At 46.0% G+C, this 17,281-nt stretch overlaps 1 protein-coding gene across 1 annotated transcript in view; it reads left to right on the top strand.

Annotated features, from left to right (window-relative positions):
- Window positions 1-907: 907 nt before the first annotated feature.
- The window catches only part of LOC115098206 (guanine nucleotide-binding protein G(I)/G(S)/G(O) subunit gamma-10), a 28,575-nt gene continuing 12,201 nt past the window's right edge, over window positions 908-17,281 (top strand). Inside the window, exons 1-2 of the mRNA XM_029614644.1 lie at window positions 908-1,224; window positions 12,668-12,823. Of these exons, the coding sequence (XP_029470504.1) occupies window positions 1,144-1,224; window positions 12,668-12,793 (207 nt within the window). The 5' untranslated portion in view covers window positions 908-1,143 and the 3' untranslated portion in view covers window positions 12,794-12,823. The remainder of the gene's footprint in view (window positions 1,225-12,667; window positions 12,824-17,281) is intronic.

The following is a 17,281-nucleotide window of genomic DNA, read 5'->3' as shown; positions in this document are numbered from 1 at the left end:
GGAGGCATCACCTGTGCCACAGACTAGATCAGCAGTTGGATGGGCCTGGGGACTAGAGGGCAGAGAACAGGATTCTCTTTTCCTAATTTTCATGGAGGGTCTTTCATCTCTTGTTCCTTTACATTTTGAACCAGAAACCAGGCAATCCACTCCTTTATTACTGCAGGATCTGTAATGCTATTGTTTGGCTAACACAAAAGAAAGGATAGGTTTTATCTCTAAAATAATGCAAGAATTGCACCATGGAATCATCCCTCTAGTAAGTTTCAGTTTGGTTAAACCATTGATTAAGGTGTAGAGGCAATATCAACACCAGCAAAATTGCCTGGACAATTTAGTTTTTTCTTGCAGGTAAAACCCTGAGAAACTGATACATCTGTTTAACTGGTTAAAAGTCTGGGTTGGACCCAAATACTTTATGTACCTTTAGACTCATAAATTCAAAATTATTTCGTGCAGGGAATGGGTGCTTGCCCCAGCTGAATTCCGTATAATATTCTTATAGGAAATCTCGAACAGGAAGTTTGAAAAGGTTGAAAAATTGCTCTCGGATCACTATATAAACCCTCCTTCCACCATCAGGATTATATCCATCATCTCGTTTTTATTGGACTACGTTCTAAAATCTAAATAAACCAATCCTCTACTACCACCACCACACACAGAAAAAAAAAAAAAAAAGCAGGGCAAACACCCGGGACTTTGCTATATTTTCCCTGATTGTTGTTTAGCATTATTTTTAACCACGATCATTAAACCCAGCCCGACGATGCTGAAAGTTATGGAGTGCGGTCTCTCATTTTTTTTGGTTTGTTTGCTCCTTCTCGGCCCATCTCTGACAGCAAAGCCAGGGCCAGCGAGGAGGAGGGAAGGGTTAGCCGGCTCCCAGGAAGGCTTGCCACTTGGCTTCTGGCCTGTAGATGGGGCCCTCTCCCAGCGCCGCTCCCCGCCTGCGGAGGGACGGGGGGCGCCGCGGCGTGGGTGGCGCCGGGCTCTGAGCTCAGTTCCTGTCCTCTTCTCCCTGGGGATTGGGCCAGCCCCGGGCAGAGGCTGAAGCAGCTGCCCGCCAAAGCTCTCCTCTCTTCACCGAGTCGGGGATTTATTTTTTTTCTTCCCCCCCCTCTCACTTAACCTTGCACGACCATGTCCTCGAACTCCAGCCTGAACACCATGCAGAGACTGGTGGAGCAGCTGAAACTGGAAGCCGGGGTGGAACGAATCAAGGTAAGGAAACTCTTTTTCTTCGCCTCAGCCAGGCGAGGGCTGACTTTCCTTGGGGGGGGGGAGCCTGCACCGACCGAGCGCGAGCCCCCCTGGCTGCTGTTTGCAGCTGGAGCCGACGCCTCCCTTTCGCTCGCTTCCCGGCGCTGGGAGTTTCGCCCTGACCTGTGCTGCCGGGACTGTGGGGAGGGCGCAGAAAGCCCCTCTCCCCCCCCCCCCCCCCCCGGTTCCAACATTGTCTGCGCTGGGAGATTTCCTCGGCGTCGGCAGCAAGAAAGGGTCGAGAGGACGAGAAGAGCGAGAAGACAGCACTTTGTCGAGTTCTTCTCTCCTCTCCTCCCCCCCCCCCCCCCCCCCCGTGCTGCAATAGGGCCAAAGAGACACCCGCACCAGGCGCAAATATGCCCCTTTTTTTTAATGCCAGAGTTGTAAGCTTAACAGACTTGTGAGATGAATACTGGCAAACCGTAAAGTTCTTTAAGGGGACACTTAACAGCCCTGTTGCCTCCGGTGGCTCAATGTCTTGCTCGGAGCTCTGCCTCTGGGGCACATGCAGCAGGTATCCCTGGAGCAACAAGTTCCCTTTGTGCCACGGCGGACAGACTCCAGTCCTGACCGCATGCATCGCCCTGGCAAGAAAGCTGAAGGGGCCTTCTGTCCCTTGCAGCAAGAATTCTGCTCCGTTTAGACACAATAATATTCCGTCCTTCTCTGACCGGCTCCTTCCCTACTGGAAACACAAGCACTACCTTATTTTCCAAGATGGGCGCGCCGCTGTGGGCAGTGCGTGGGGTGCGTTTAGCCCTCTTCTGCAGATGTTTAACCACACTTCTTGTCACCTTGCAAGGCAAAAGTGGATGGCAACTGGCTCAAATGTCCATCGAGCGATGCCTCTTTTGAAATCTATTTTAAAAAATGTACTTTTCTTTTTTTCATTTCTTTTACAAAATAAGAAAGAAGATAATCCCAGGGATGACTCCTTGTTAGTTTGAATTTTTGGGAGGGGAGAATGAATATTTATATTCAGCTTTTTCAGGCATTTCAAAGTGGATTACATTCAGGTACTGTAGGTATTTCCCTGTCCCTAGAGGGCTCACAATTTGAACTCGAGGCAACAGAGGGTAAAGTGACTTGCCCAAAGTCACAAGGAGCAGTGGCAGGATTTGAAGCCTCACTGCCCTGGTTCACAGCCTGCTGCTGTAACCACTAGGCACTATTCACTGATGATGTGTTTCCATAGGTACAGAATAGGGAAAGTCTGGTTTTGGATAAGACCCTTATATCCCTGAAAACATTCATTATTAATGACTAGGCCCCATTAGAAATAATGTGAAAGCAGATTTTTACTACTGGACAGCAGGACATTATTGATATGTAATGTGATTTATGATCCGAAACATATCAGTAGACAGAAAAAAAACTTAAACCAGTGAAATCTTCTGGTGGGCAGGAATATTGTAGAGGGATAGGCCAGCACTGAACACTCTCCTGCCATCAAGAGGCTAGAAACTATGAATAAAATACTGTAATTGAGCAACAGATGACAAATGGAAAAGGTGAATAAATGGCTGAGGAAAGAAGGCATGAGCATTTTCCTGCAATTTGAATCCATCTATAATCTTTGACTGGCTAACACTTTGACATGTGGTTAAGTGATATTGTCCGTACTAGCTGCTGATATATTTGAAACTTATTTTCAGGCCGATACAGTACAGTGCTATTGGACGCGCGTTTTCCCTTACCCCTTATTCAGTAGGGGAGGAAAACGCGCGTCCAACCTGTGGCACCTAATAGGGCCCTCAACATGCAAATGCATGTTGAGGGCCCTATTAGGTATGCGCGCGGGATACAGAAAGTAAAATGTGCAGCGATATTAAGTCTGAGGTCCCGAAGAGTAAAAAAAAGTAAAAAAAAAATAAAAAAATTTGAATTCGGCCCGTGGCTGTCAGGCCGAAAACCGGACGCTCAATTTTGCCGGCGTCCGGTTTCCGAGCCCGTGGCTGTCAGCGGGCTCGAGAACCGATGCCGGCAAAATTGAGCGTCGGCTGTCAAACCCACTGACAGCCGCCGCTCCTTTTACCCAGATCTACCGCCGGACCTAATTTAAATACTGAATCGCGAGTGGCCGGTGCGCGTGTCGGGTTCGCCCACTCTCCCGCAGACTTTACTGTATCGGCCCGTTTGTTCGTTAACGCACCCTGTGCTTGTAGGCGTCTATTTGCATTATAACAGAAGTGAAACGTTAGTGTTAAGTTTGAACAAGCTGTAAAGTGCATGCTAGAAACATTGCACACAGGCGGATTTCCCTTAATCAACAGGACTAAAATTCACTCTCCTCTCCTGGCCCCCTCTCCTTAAAAGTGCTGTACAGCCAGCAAGCTTGGGGAGGGCAGGGACTGCCACTACTCCTCCCAGATCCTGCACTCTCCCTTGTCTCTGGTTGTTCTCATCATGTCCTTAGTACTCTCCCTCCCCCTCATCATTCAACACAAAGTCTTGCAACCCTTCTTCTTCTATCCTCCAGTTTCCTCCCCCTTTGCTCATATGTCCTGCACCCTCTGTCGGGCGTCTTTCCCCATCAATCTAACCATGCTCTGCATCCACTCACCTCCCAGTACTTTTCTCCTCTCACTCCCTCCATGCCCTGTATCCACACCCTCACCCCCTCCAGCGCTCTTCCCCCATCACTCTCCTCTCCCCACAAGTCTCCTGTCCCCCTCCCTTAACCTCATCTTCTCTCTCCATTACCCTTACTGTATTCTGCACCCCACATACCCAGGGCCTCCCCCCCTAGTTATGTGCTCACCCCAGTGCCAGGCTCCGCTGCCCTCTTGCTCCTCCCGTGCTGCCCTAGGTTGCGCATCGCTGCTCTCCACCTCTTCCTCGCAGCTGCTCTCGGATTCACCTTGGCTGCATGCGGCCTCAGTCACCTGCAGCCTGGTTGTGCACCGGCTCCTGCACCTCCTGTTTCTAGTGGTGTCCCCCCCCCCCCCCCCCCCCCCCCCGGCAAGGCTGTAAATGCACGTGCTTTTAAATGATTGGGCAGTATAGCACTCTGTTTGAGCCTTTGCCATTAGAAGTGCCTTTCCTGTCTCTCTTGGCAATTTTGTCTGTCTTCTTCCTAGCCCGACACACTTGTTGGCCCCATGGTACATCTTTTTATTGCTGTCCATTGTTCCTTTGTACTTCTTAGATCCTGTATGCCTGATAAGCCTCCTTAGCCCAGTGTCTGTTAACCCGCCTGCCGCTGGACCAGCACCTGGACTCTGCTCTCAGCATCTCGCAGCAGGAAGAGTCTGCGTGCAGGAGCTCCTTTCTGTGCATGCTTCTCCTTAACCCAGTTTCAGCCTGAGCCCTTGTGTGTGGGGGAATCAGTGGGCAGCCTGCAGGGCTAGCTAGGCCCCCTCTTTGTACAGCGCACAGAACCTCCTCCGCTTTCCCCCTCCGGAGCCACCTCCTTTTAAGTCCCTCCGGAGCCTCCGACCAGGCCGAGTGAGATGGGGAGCGTGCGCTGAACACCTGATGTGAATTTGCTGGGAGCAGCAGCAATGCAGGAGTTCTGGCAGCAGCCACCACCTCGGCCAGCCTCAGGACACACCAGCATCTCCCCCCTCTCTTTCTTTGCACAAAGGGAACTGCTTCATTGTGACAGGTTCAGCTGTGACTCTGCCCCCCCCCCCCCGCTCCTTTTTGTTTTAAACATTGGAGGAGAGACTGGTGGGGCTTTCGGTGCTTTTTTTTTTTTTTATTTGGCCGTATATGTCCGCCCTGACTGCTCCGCAGAGGCTGGTGCGCCACACGACCTTTTTTTGTTAATGTCGGTGTGCCTTGGGCTTGAAAGGTTGGGAAATACAGCAGCAGAATGTGTCTGTCCCTTGTCGTGTCTTTTACCCTTGACTGGAATGATAGATGACAGCACCACTTGTTAGTTTTCCCTGCTGCTTTATTAACCTGACTCTTGGGACCAGCCTAATATTCTCTCGGTTTCTTGACAATTTCTTGTCGTACTGTGTATGATTTCTTCAGGGGAAGCAGTCTGTGCACCGACTTCTCTTAAGCAGTTAACATACCAGCCTTACATCACAGAGAAGGTCCCTCCTTATTTATTCTTGGATTTCAGACCTATAAAACAAATCTTATTTTGTGTACACACATGGTAAACAAACAAAAAAAAAAAAAAGACTGTAAACCGGAAGGTACAATATTTCACAAATAAAATAATAAATCTGAAGCCCGGATATTAATAAAAAATATGAGAACATTACCCATCCAAAATAAAAGAATAAATAAACTAGCCTATTTGTTAAAATGGAAACTGCGCACTTTGCAAATTAATATATAATTGCATGTCCCGAGGTCAGGTTGAAAAGAATTGTAATATACATATTTTTGTTCCGAGATATGTTGTGATGATTATTGCAAAGTGCACTTTGCTGAATAAAAATTTATTTCCCCCCCCCCCAAAAAAAAAAATAAAAGGTTCGGTTTTGAATTAATAATAAAACAGATTCAAAGTCAAGTGACCCAGTGAAACACCCAGATGAGAGCCCAGGTTAATCGCTTTCATTAAATGAAGTAGTGGAAAAGCCAGGCTTTTGCCAGTTTCCTAAATCTGAGATAGCCTAGTTCTTTAGAAATCATGGTGTAGAGTTTAGGGCCTGCACAGGAAAAAGCCTTCTGACCAGCGCCAAGCAATTTAACATCAGATAAAGCCAACTAGAAGCGAGGCCCACCCCTGCCCCCATGCTCTGTCTATCCCATTGGCCATTGTACGAGCTGAGGGGAGCAAGAGAACAGTATTAATCTCGGTATAGTAGAGTCCTTGTGCATTTTTTCCTTGATTGAGATTGTAATGCATCCCCAATTGAGTATCAGATAATGTTCTTTCTGAGGTGAAGTACAGTACAAGGCAGAAGTTCTCACAGGCCTTTGAAACACAGCGTTGGATTCGGCGAAATGAAGTGAGGATTAAAACGTGAATCAGTTTCAGAATCATTTCAGTGAAGACTCTGTGTACTGTGTCTGGATATTCCTAAAGCATTCGACCACGTTCAGCACAAGAAATTGATGTAGTTGGGGGACTGGGACAGAATTGGGAATAATTATGTAACTGCTTGCATTGGTGCACTTGCATTGGGCACTTTCTCTTGGTAAATTATGCCAGTGTGTGTGTGCATGATTTATTTTGGGGGGGGGGAAGAAATGTGTGCAGGCTTTTGAAAATGCAAAAGCATAAGTGAAATTGCAAATCTCGAGCAGAAGAGCGTCCCTTTACGCTGTGGGTTCGAGGAGATGCATTCAGGCCCTACATGCCCACTGTCTCCTGCATATCAGGAGGGCAATTATGCAAAAGGCCATTTCTGCAGATAAAGCTCTGTTTTACCTATGGAAATGACTTTGAAAATCCCCTGCAATATGGGGAAGTGGATTAGCAGAGGGTGGTTTCACTGGTATCAAGGGCAGGGAAATGTGACATGAGACTTAACTGCTGCAGTGCAAGAAAGCAAGGCCAATTCCTTTTCAAGTACTTAAATTAATTACAAAGCAAATTAAATAGTAACCTCGGGTTTTGCACATCAGACTGAGTAGCACATTAGTGGAAAATTATCGCGGTATAGGAAGGGATGCAACACTGTGCAGTTCTTATAGGCCATTGTCCCTCTTAAAGATTTTGGCTGGAAGGCTGGGCAAAGTTGCCCCCTTTCCGGTTCATTGTGATCAATCTGGTTTTATACCAGGGCGCTTAGCAGCTGACAGTGTTAGGAGAGTCCTCGGTCTGATCTGGTGGGCTAATGGCAAGTTGGTACCTGCTTTCATTTTTGATGTTGACACTGAAACATAGAAATGACGGCAGAAGAAGACCAATCGGCCCATCCAGTCTGCCCAGCAAGCTTCACACTTCTTTTTTCTCATAATTATCTGTTTCTCTTGGCTCTTAGTAACCTTAGGTTCTATTTCCCTTTCACCCCCACCAATAATGTAGAGAGCAGTGATGGAGCTGCTTCCAGGTGAAATATTAAGTTTGATTAGTTGGGTAAGCGGCAGCATAGCTCTCTGCCGTTGAAGCAGAGAGCAATGCTGGATATGCATTGAAAGTGAAGTATGCCTTGAAAGTCACATTAACTATCATCAAATATTGAAAAGCCTAATAATTGGTAATACCTATAGCCCATGAAACCCATCCCTGTTTTGTTTTTTTTTGTTTGTTTGTTTTTTCTTTTTTTAATTGGGAGATGGCAGCCCTCCATCCTTCCGCTCCGTGAAGGTGGAACACCAACCACTGGCCACTGGCATCCCGCTCCGTGAATGCCTCTGTGGCTACTGCCGCTCCGTGCAGTGTTTTGCTGCCTGCTCTTTATATGCGTCCTCTAGACCTGATGGATCCACAGTGTTTATCCCACGCCCCTTTGAAGTGCTTCACAGTTTTGGACTTCACCACTTCTTCCGGAAGGGCATTCCAGGCATCCACCACTCTCTCCATGAAGAAATACTTCCTGACATTGGTTCATAGTCTTCCTCCTTGGAGCCTCAGCTCGTGACCTCTGGTTCTGCTGATTTTTTTCCGACGGAAAAGGTTTGTCGTCTTTGGATCGTTAAAGTTTTTCAAGTATCTGAAAGTCTGAATCATATCACCCCTGCTCCTCCTTTCCTCCAGGGTGTACATATTTAGGTTCTTCAATCTCTCCTCGTATGACATCCGATGAAGACCCTCCACCTTTCTGGTCGCCCTTCTCTGTACCGCTTCAATCTTGTCTCTGTCTCTTTGTAGATGCGGTCTCCAGAACTGAACACAGTACTCCAGGTGAGGCCTCACCAAGGACCTGTACAAGGGGATAATCACTTCCCTTTTCTTACTCGATATTCCTCTCTCTATGCAGCCCAGCATTCTTCTGGCTTTTGCTATCACCTTGTCGCATTGTTTCGCAGACTTCATATCAGTAGACACATTAACCCCAAGGTCTCTCTCCTGCTCCGTGCACATCAGCCTTTCCCCCCCCCCATCGAATACAGTTCATTCGGATTTCCACTCCCCATATGCATGACTTTGCACTTCTTGGCATCGAATCTCAGCTGCCATATCTTCGACCACTCTTCCAGTTTCCTTAAATCCCGTCTCATTCTCTCCACTCCTTCCGGCGTGTCCCCTCTATTGCAGATCTTAGTGTCGTCCGCAAAAAGACAAATCTTACCTTCTATCCCGTCCGCAATGTCGCTCACAAAGATATTGAACAGGACTGGTCCCAACACCGATCCTTGCGGCACACCACTTAAAACCGCTCTCTCTTCAGAGAAAGTTCCGTTTACCATCACACATTGTCTTCTGTCCGTCAACCAGTTTGCAATCCAGGTCACCAATTCGTCACTCACTCCTAAGCTTCTCGTTTTATTCACCAGTCTCCTATGCGGAACCGTATCAAAAGCTTTGCTGAAATCTAAGTAGATGACATCGAGCGCTCTTCCTCGATCCAATTCCTTGGTTACCCAGTCAAAAAAGTCAATCAGATTTGTCTGACAGGATCTGACACTGAGAAGGGGTTCGATAGAGTACATTGGCAGTCCCTGTTTAAGGGCCTGGAGAAAATGGGGATTGGACATGATTTCTTTTGTTGGGTCCATAAGCTATGCGCAGCTTGTCTTAAGGTAAATGGGGGGTTACTCAGCTAATTTTTGGGTGAGCCGCAGTACTAGGCAGGGGTGCTCGTCATTATCCCCTTTACCTTTTGCCTGGGTGATGGAGCCGCCGGTAGGTAGGATCCGGGGAAACTTATGGATGGGGGGGTATCTTTAGTTGGAGGTTGTCAGTACAAGATCTCTTTGCAAATGATCTGTTCGCTTTGAATAAACCAGCAGTTTCCCTGCTGGCTTTATTGGAGGAACTTGAGAGAAAGATGATAGGGTCTCAGGTTTCAAGATTAATATGGAAAAGTCTGAGATTCTGAATATCTCTGTTCTGGACAGGTTAACCCAGACTCTGAGGGCTCAGATTCCTTTTGGATGGGTCAAAGATAAATTAAAATATGTGGGTGTATATATATATTGGTTTGTATTATAAAGAGACTTTTTTAGCTTAACTATCCCCTCATGATTTCAAATCTTCAGTGAAATTTAGATAAATGGAATAGTTTTTAATGTATCTTCTTAGGGAGGATAGCCTCCATTAAAATGAATCATTTGGTGCTCCTTTGCTATTTTATTCCAAACTTTGCCTATTCAGGTGCCTGATAAGATACTGAACAGCCTTCAGAGACGGATCTTTAGCTTTATGTGGGAAAGGAGGCCACCTAATTTAGCTAGTAAGGTTCTGTATTTGTCTAAACTGTTGGGTGGTCTGGGAGTCCTTAGTCTTTAAGTATTATTTGGCTTCTCAGTTGAAGTTGGTGGTTGACTGGCATAGAGAGAGAGATTGGAAGCCAGCCCTTGCAGTCAATAGCACCTAACAGAGCTTTATGGTGGCCTCTTAAGGGCTCGACTGTGTTTCCTTCCCTTCTTTTGCCCTTTACCCTTTCTAAGATTGTGGGAGAGATGGAAGATTGTTGGTGGGTGAGAGAGGCTTTTTCTTTAAGTCTCCTGTGAGATTCGTTGGGGATGTTTAGCCTGGACTTGCTTCTTATGTTTCCCAATGTTGGGAGAGAGTCTGGGGCTGTCACAGTTGGGACAGGTCTGGGGGGCCACTGGTTTGTCGAGTTTTGTGGAGCTTAAGGATAAGTTTCACCTCTCGGGTAAAGATGAGTTCTCTCTTCTGCAGTTGAAACATTTACTTGCACTCAGAGAAGATTAGAGAGGACCCCATGAGGGAGAAATCTTTGAGGGGCATTGTGACAAGGTTAGTTACGTTAGGAGACATTTCTAAACTCCTGTTTTATGTAATGGGGATCTAGCTACTGAACCTCAACATTTGCTTGCTTGGGAAACTGACTTGGGTAGACCTTAAATAATTGCCTTGCCCTTGGAGTTCACTCTCTAGTTTGAATTCCTAGATAGTCAGCTAAACCTTGTCTTCCCAATTTCGAAATATCAGAGAACTCTGTTCTTAATGCCAAGAATCTACCCAGGAGCTAAGCCGGAGTGCTAGTGTCTATGTAGAGGACTTGAGGCCCTCTTTTCTGAGCTAAGGGAGTGTCCCTTAGCTGAGAAATATTGGGACAGGATTATTGAATTGATAAGAGAGATTACTCTTCTCTCTTTATTAAGGAATCCTAAATTTGTTTTTATTAGGTCTTCTGAGTCCTAATGTTCAGGTTTTGTTAAACTTACTAATATCTCAGATCATTCTTGCAGCAAGTTGTGTGTTGGCCTCAGGGAAGAGTCCTTCTACTCAAGCCTTGACGTCAGTTTATCAATGTCTGGGAAATGTGTTTTATGTGGGGACACTAACTGCGCTAAAGCACGATGCTCTGGGGAAATTTGAAGATGTTTGGGGACCTTAACTTATTCTGTGTCCAAATCCTCTTGAACTGTGTTTGTTGATTTTTAATGTTTTCATTTGTATTATTTCCTCTTATTTCTGTTTGGGATGTTATCATCACCTGCTTAACCTTGTGTTCTGTTTTGTATTACTATGACTTTTTGTATGATTGCGGGGTAGGGGATGGGTAGAGGGATTCTTGTAAACAAGAATATTTTTCCTGTTTGTGATTGTACCAAAGGTTGCATTTTATTTACAATGATTTATAGCCTGCCATAACTTCCAAAATCTTGTCCCTGGCGGGTAACAGTAACATTACAAGATATAAACAACCTCGTTAAAAACATCCATCGTTGAAAAGATGTCTTTAGAGTTTTCCTGAAACGCTTATAATCTGCTAACTGATTATAAGCAGATGCAATCCAATTGGGAGAGCAATCCAGTGTAGGACTCCTAAGCATTTTCCAACAAACTTTCCATTATAAAAAAAAAGAAATATCCCACGGCCTCTTGGTACCCTCTCTAGCTCACTACTTCGTTGGTTGTTGGTGAATTAAAACAAATGGCACTCAAGCAGTTAGTTTTGCCAACTTCATCTCTGAAATCTTTCACAATAGTTGCTGGTTACGGGTTTTCTTTTGAGTAATGGAGAGCATGGGCTGGCAAGACAAAAGTGCGGTGCTTCCTGCAGAAAAGTTTGACATTGTGCAGCTGGAGTGCAAAGGTGGGAATGCAGTGTCTGAGCTACATGGGGAAAATCCAATTCAGAATATTTGACAGCAAATTTTAAAATAGGTGTTTCAAAAATCAGCTAGTGAGGTCTCTGGAAGAATATAAGGAGTCAAGTTTTTTTTTTTTTCTTTCTTTTATGAGGAGGGAAGGCATTAACTTTGTCAAGCCTTTATGTCCTAGCATTCGGCTTGCATCACCTCACCACTGAAAAACTGGTTCAAGTACATTATGAATTCCAGAATGCTAAAAATTCAGTGGATCCGTCCGTCAAAGGATTCTCTTACTAAAAATAAACCGTTTCCAAAAAGGATAATTATAGGAAATGATTGTTGTAGGCAAAGAACCAGTTTGCACAGTCAGTGACTTTCACCCTTGAATATTTTTGGAAGTGAAAAATCTCCATTTTGAGTTTTACTGATGTTAGCTCAAGAGCAAAAGTAGAATGGAACTAGAAATGGTGCATAGGTAGGGCTGCCAGCTCGCCCCAGGTCAGCTGAATCGGCCAGTCTAATCCTGGCTTTGTTCTGTTGCATGCAGGGATTTGTAGTTCCGATCTTCTTAGGGACATCACTGGGACAATCAAGAGGTACAAGTCCCTGCATGCAGAGAGCAGGACTGACCAGGGGGATGAATCTGTTGGAGCAGGCCCCACACCCCTTGGAGGTTGCAAAAGATAAGTGAGGGAGGGTGCAACCCACCCCGCTTCTGGAATTGAGGAGGGGTCTCTGGCACCACAGTGCGGGCTGCCAGAACTCCTAAAGGAGGAAGTTGTGTTGGGGGCGGAGCTACTGGGGCCCAGTAATGTCCTCCTAGATGCAGAGGACCTGGGGCACCTGCCCTGATTCTCCTCCCTCACTAAGGAGGGCAGCGGCAGGGAAGCAAGCCCAGGACTGGATCAGCATGTTCTGTTTGCCAGGGATAAGGTGGCAATCCTATTCACTGGAGAGGGTCTAAAAGAAGGGCCCGGAGTACTTTCAAAGTTTATGCCTTGTGGCTTTTTTTTGGGGGGTGGGGAGGAGGGAGTGAGCTTGTCCCTTCGTTTTTGTTTTTTCTTTTTTTAATATCTAGGCAAGATTTTCAGTGGGTGAGCAAGTATTTTTGATGTTTTCAGTGGGTAAGTTTGGTATTTTTTTAATATCTTTGGTGATGTTATGGTGGGTGAGCTTGGTCAATTCTATATTTGGGCAAAGTTTTGTTTTTTTTTTGATGGGTGAGATCTGTCATTCTTATATTTTGGCGAGGTTTCCATAGGCGAGCTTGGCTCTTGTTTCGGTGGGTGATCTTGGTTCTTTTTTGCATTCTTTGCAGGTTTCTCAGGCTGCCGCGGAGCTTCAGCAGTATTGTATGCAGAATGCCTGCAAGGATGCGCTGCTGGTGGGAATGCCGGCTGGGAGCAACCCCTTTCGGGAGCCCAGATCCTGCGCTTTATTCTAAAGTCAAGCAGTGATCATGCAGGAGAAAGATGTGAGTGATAACAAATCTCCTCCCAGGGAATAGCATGTACCATTTATATATACAGTCAGCTGCCAGGATTGCCAACTTCTGAAAATGCATTTTATTGGCCCTGTGTTAGATTTTTTTTTTTTAACTGACAACATAACATTTTTGCAGGCACGTGTTTTGCCGTAGACTTTTGTGCACAGACTCACAGGCCGATGCAATACGGTTCCTTTGGCCTAGCACATGGTTTTACTCGCGGTTGAGCGCTTGTTTCAGGCGTGCAATAATAGCGTCTGCAGCAATGAGATTAGCGTGTTTAAAATGTGCACCCGAACATACGACTGAATTGCTGGATAGCGCATTTAAATTCTATGTAAATGAAGGCATTAACTATTACCACTCAATACAAGAGAGCACACCCAAAGGCTGAGCGCTCACTGCATGTTTTTTAATGCGGGGAATATAACTTCAGCTCTAGAGGTGGCGTAAAGTTAACTTGCAGTCATGAGATACAGAACAGTATAGTCCTCTGTGTTGCGATAAATGTGTCGTCCCCCTTAGTATCATGCTGACTCTTGAATTTACTGCTTCTGGTGGAGAAAATTATATATGCATTGATTTGTTCAAAAAGAAATATATTTTTCTTATGAACACTCAATTTAGATGCCTGTGGCAATGGGCACCTGATATAATGTATTCCAGCATTAAAATCGGCAAAGTCTGTGAACCTCAGCAAAATAACCATACAAAGTGTGCTTCTTTCTGAACGCACGAATTGGGTACCCTTTGCGACCAGTGCCCATTGCAATAAACATCTTTGAGTACCAGAAATGCATAGTTCTCTCTCAACGTGCCCTTTTTAATGCTACCCCGATTTCACTCATTTAAATACTGCATCGGGTGCACAGAGGATGTAGATGTGCATCGTCTTATTGCATCTGCCTGATAGTCCCAGACTCTTGGGTGCTGCAGCCTTGCAGAGCTTGAGCCCACAAGCCCTGTCACTTCTGACATTTTTACTGATATAAAATTTTTTACTGACATATCTGTATTGGTTTTATATTTTTACTGACTGTCAGTAAATTTACTGACAGTTGGAAACCCTGGCTATACCACTCATTTCTTTACTGAAATTTTTTTTTTATTTTTTTTTTTTAACATGGACCTAAAAATCAGCTGTATTGCATGAGACAGACTGGCATTTAGTTGTGTAAATTGGAGGGTCAGTAAGAGATGCTATGCCCCTGGCATGTTCCTAATCTTCTGCTATGCCCCATCAAAGACTGAGAGAGCCAGGAAGAAAGGAAATGAAAGGCTGATAATATGGCACATGCAGCTTGGCTGCAGCTTGTGAACGCATCACCTCAGAGATTTTGCTTTAGGCTTTTCTCATTGTTTGCCATAACACCTGGTATATTCACATCTTATTGTTGACTTGGGTATTGGCTTGTTTTATAAGGGCAGTGACCCTTGATACTCCACCCAGTTAAGCAGGATATGCAGATTTGTTCTTTTTTTTTTGGGGGGGGGCACAAGACCGTGAAGTGTCAGTGTTTTTTACATTGTTACCTAATGCTTTGGGGGGAGGTTATCACTTACTTTAATATATGGTGAGTGCAGTCTCAAGTCAGGAGTTCCTCAGGCACATCGGGTTTCATTGAAGTGTGTTATCAGGGCACTCTTGTTTGCTAGTTAAATTTTTTTTTTTTAACAGTCTGTCTCCTGGGAGTAATTCTTGTTCTTTAATTATTAGAAAGGTGCAGTGCTCCTTTTATGTTCAGGTGACACGCCCAAGTAGAATGAGCCCGAGGTCATGAGAAACCTGTTATAGGACCTGTTATAGGATACTGTCTTTAGCTGCCTCTTACTCCTTCCATCATACCTGGGCGAGACCTTTAATTCAATCTGGTTCCACACAGATACAGTTCAGGGTTCAGGTATCTCATCGGATTTGGCTTAAAAATGTAGGATCGGGAATCTAAAAAAAAAAAATGTCAACACTTATTCAGTTAATTTACAAAATATGGCATTTATTAAGATCATTTGGGAGGAGGAACAGACCCTCCAAGCAGGTTTAAGTAGCATAGCAATTTATTTCTATTTTCATTCTAGGTGCCAGTTGTCTCCAGCTGTCAAAACACTGAAACTGGCAGTACAGGTGGAGCTTAGTTGCCAACGCACTCTCCTCTGCCAGATGATTACATTTCACAGTGCTCTCTGTTGAAAAGCAGGCATGAATTGGCCTGTAAACCATAGGTGATGTCATCTGATGGCGCCGAAATGGACCCAGCTCTCTGAGCTCAGGAAAAACTTTATTGAGCATGTGCGGGAGTTCCCATGTGCACGCTGCCTCATGATCCCCTCATGTTTCTTCTTCCGAGTTACCACATGGACATATCCCAGTCTCTTTGGTTTTAGCCTTAGTGCCACTTTTTAATGTCTCATCGCTTCTTCTGTTTCTCTGCCGCTGCTTCAGTAGCCCCTCCAATAGAACTTAAGTTCTAAAAAAAAAAAAAAATGTTATCTGATGTAATGCCAAGTCTTGAAGCCCTATGTCAAAGTCTGTAAGTAGAAGTTGTTTCTCAAGCACTATCTGTATTTGTCTATGAAAATAAATTACTGTGAACTGACATGGACTGGATTTAAGCTTTACTCTAACCGGGAGTGTTACTTGTTTCATTTGTACCTGCAATGCATCATAAGTCAGGGAATGTGGTGTTATTGCTTTATTTAACAAGAAACCAGCTTTGAGTCACCAATACTAGTGAGATTCTAGGAGCTTCCAACATGACAGTTTCTTGGCTTTGGGCTTTTCCATACTCATCTAAATCTTATTTAGTGTACATAGTGAAACAAGCTCATGGGTCTTTATTTGGGATCCTAAACAGTCCTTTCCTATCATGTAACAGATGGACTTAGGACCAGTGGGTATAGTGTACTCCTGATAGCAGATGGGAGACAGTCAGATTTCAACACTGACATCAGCCTACATATACCCGTGCAGGAAGCTTAGCTCTTCAATATTTCTCCGTCTCCTAAGCCGATAGGACACATCCACATACTAGAATAGTGTTAGCAATTCTAAAACAAAGAAGAGAGAAAATTTACCTGAAGAAGACGAGCCTCGCTCTCCTGCGGTGATACCTAAGGGTCCCTCCCCCAGTCGAGAATTCCTGAGGTGATTTCCGAGATCCCTCAGTGGTAAGCCTTGGTCCGTTAGCCAGCTCCCGGCGTGGACTTAGCCCCTAGGGTGGCTTAGAGGCAGTGGGTGTTGAATCAAGCGTGGCAGTGAAGGTAATTCCCTCCCCCCCCCAAGCAGGAGACCGGGAAATGCTGAGACCAGGTAAGGTAGAAAACGTTTTCTAAGTCTTTGGTCTCCGAGGCTCGATTTGCCGCACAGATTGTCCCTTCCGGCGTCTGTAAAATCGGGTTGAGCAGCCCCGTCGGGCTAGACCCCGATCCGGTGCGAGACACGTGGAGACCCTCCGGGGGGGGGGTCACCATCTTGCCCGCGTGGACGCTGGCGCCATCCCCCCCCCCTTGATCGCCATAGTGTCCGCACAGTGGCGAACCGGGCGCAAAACCAACTTGTGCGCACAGCGGCGCACGCATCTGTGCCATGCACACAGCGGCCCGCATAAACAGCCCGAGCGCAAAAATAGATCCGTGCGCACACATCTCACCCAGGCGCACGCATATCGCCGGCGTAACCGTAATGCACAACTAAGCCTCCCGGCGCTCGCACCTACGCGCACAGACTATTTTGAGCCACTCCACGCACATAAATCATTGCACCGCCGGCCAAAAAAGCCAAGGACAAGCCCGCTGCGCAACCTGAAGTGGCCGCCGCCCTATGCCTGCAGTGCGAAGAGGCTCAGGGGGGAACCTAAGCAAGGCCCCTCATGGCCAGTAGAGGGATCCGGTTCCACCAATGATAGTATCCTGGACCTCTGCATCTCAGACTCGGCGCCTACTCAAGGGGGGCACCTCGGGGGCCTCCACTAGATTCAATATGGACCCAGGGAACTTTTCCTGGGTGGAATTCTTCAAAGGGCTGCAAACGTTTGTGCTTCTGGTGGAGACCCAGTCTCCACCAGAAGCACAAGACCTTCCAAGTACCTCTAGGCTTCTAGGACCCGACCTCCTTTGAAGCTGGCTTCCGGAGCATTCCATTCTAGGTCAATCAGTTTTGTATGGCCTGCAGCATTGGGAAAGAGCATGAGGCCTGACGGAAACCGACCAAAACTGGATTCGTCTTTGGCTCCGCTGTGGTACTCGTGGCTGGAATGGCCAGTGTCTTCAGGGTCAGAGACATGAGAGCTGGTAACTCGTCTTTGGAGAAAATCGCATCATAATTTGGTATGGTTCCATCCCTGGAGGGATTTCCCCTTCCTCCAGGGAATAAGACTCTTCCCCTGAGGTGTCTGTGTCTCCTAAAGGGAGGCTTTTGCCTGGATGGGGCGCATCTGGGTAGGTGCGAGA

This window comes from Rhinatrema bivittatum, chromosome 1 (genome assembly GCF_901001135.1).
Source record: "Rhinatrema bivittatum chromosome 1, aRhiBiv1.1, whole genome shotgun sequence".
NCBI lineage: Eukaryota > Metazoa > Chordata > Amphibia > Gymnophiona > Rhinatrematidae > Rhinatrema > Rhinatrema bivittatum.
Note: the sequence above shows the minus strand (reverse complement) of the source record. Positions and strands in the feature narration are given on the sequence as shown.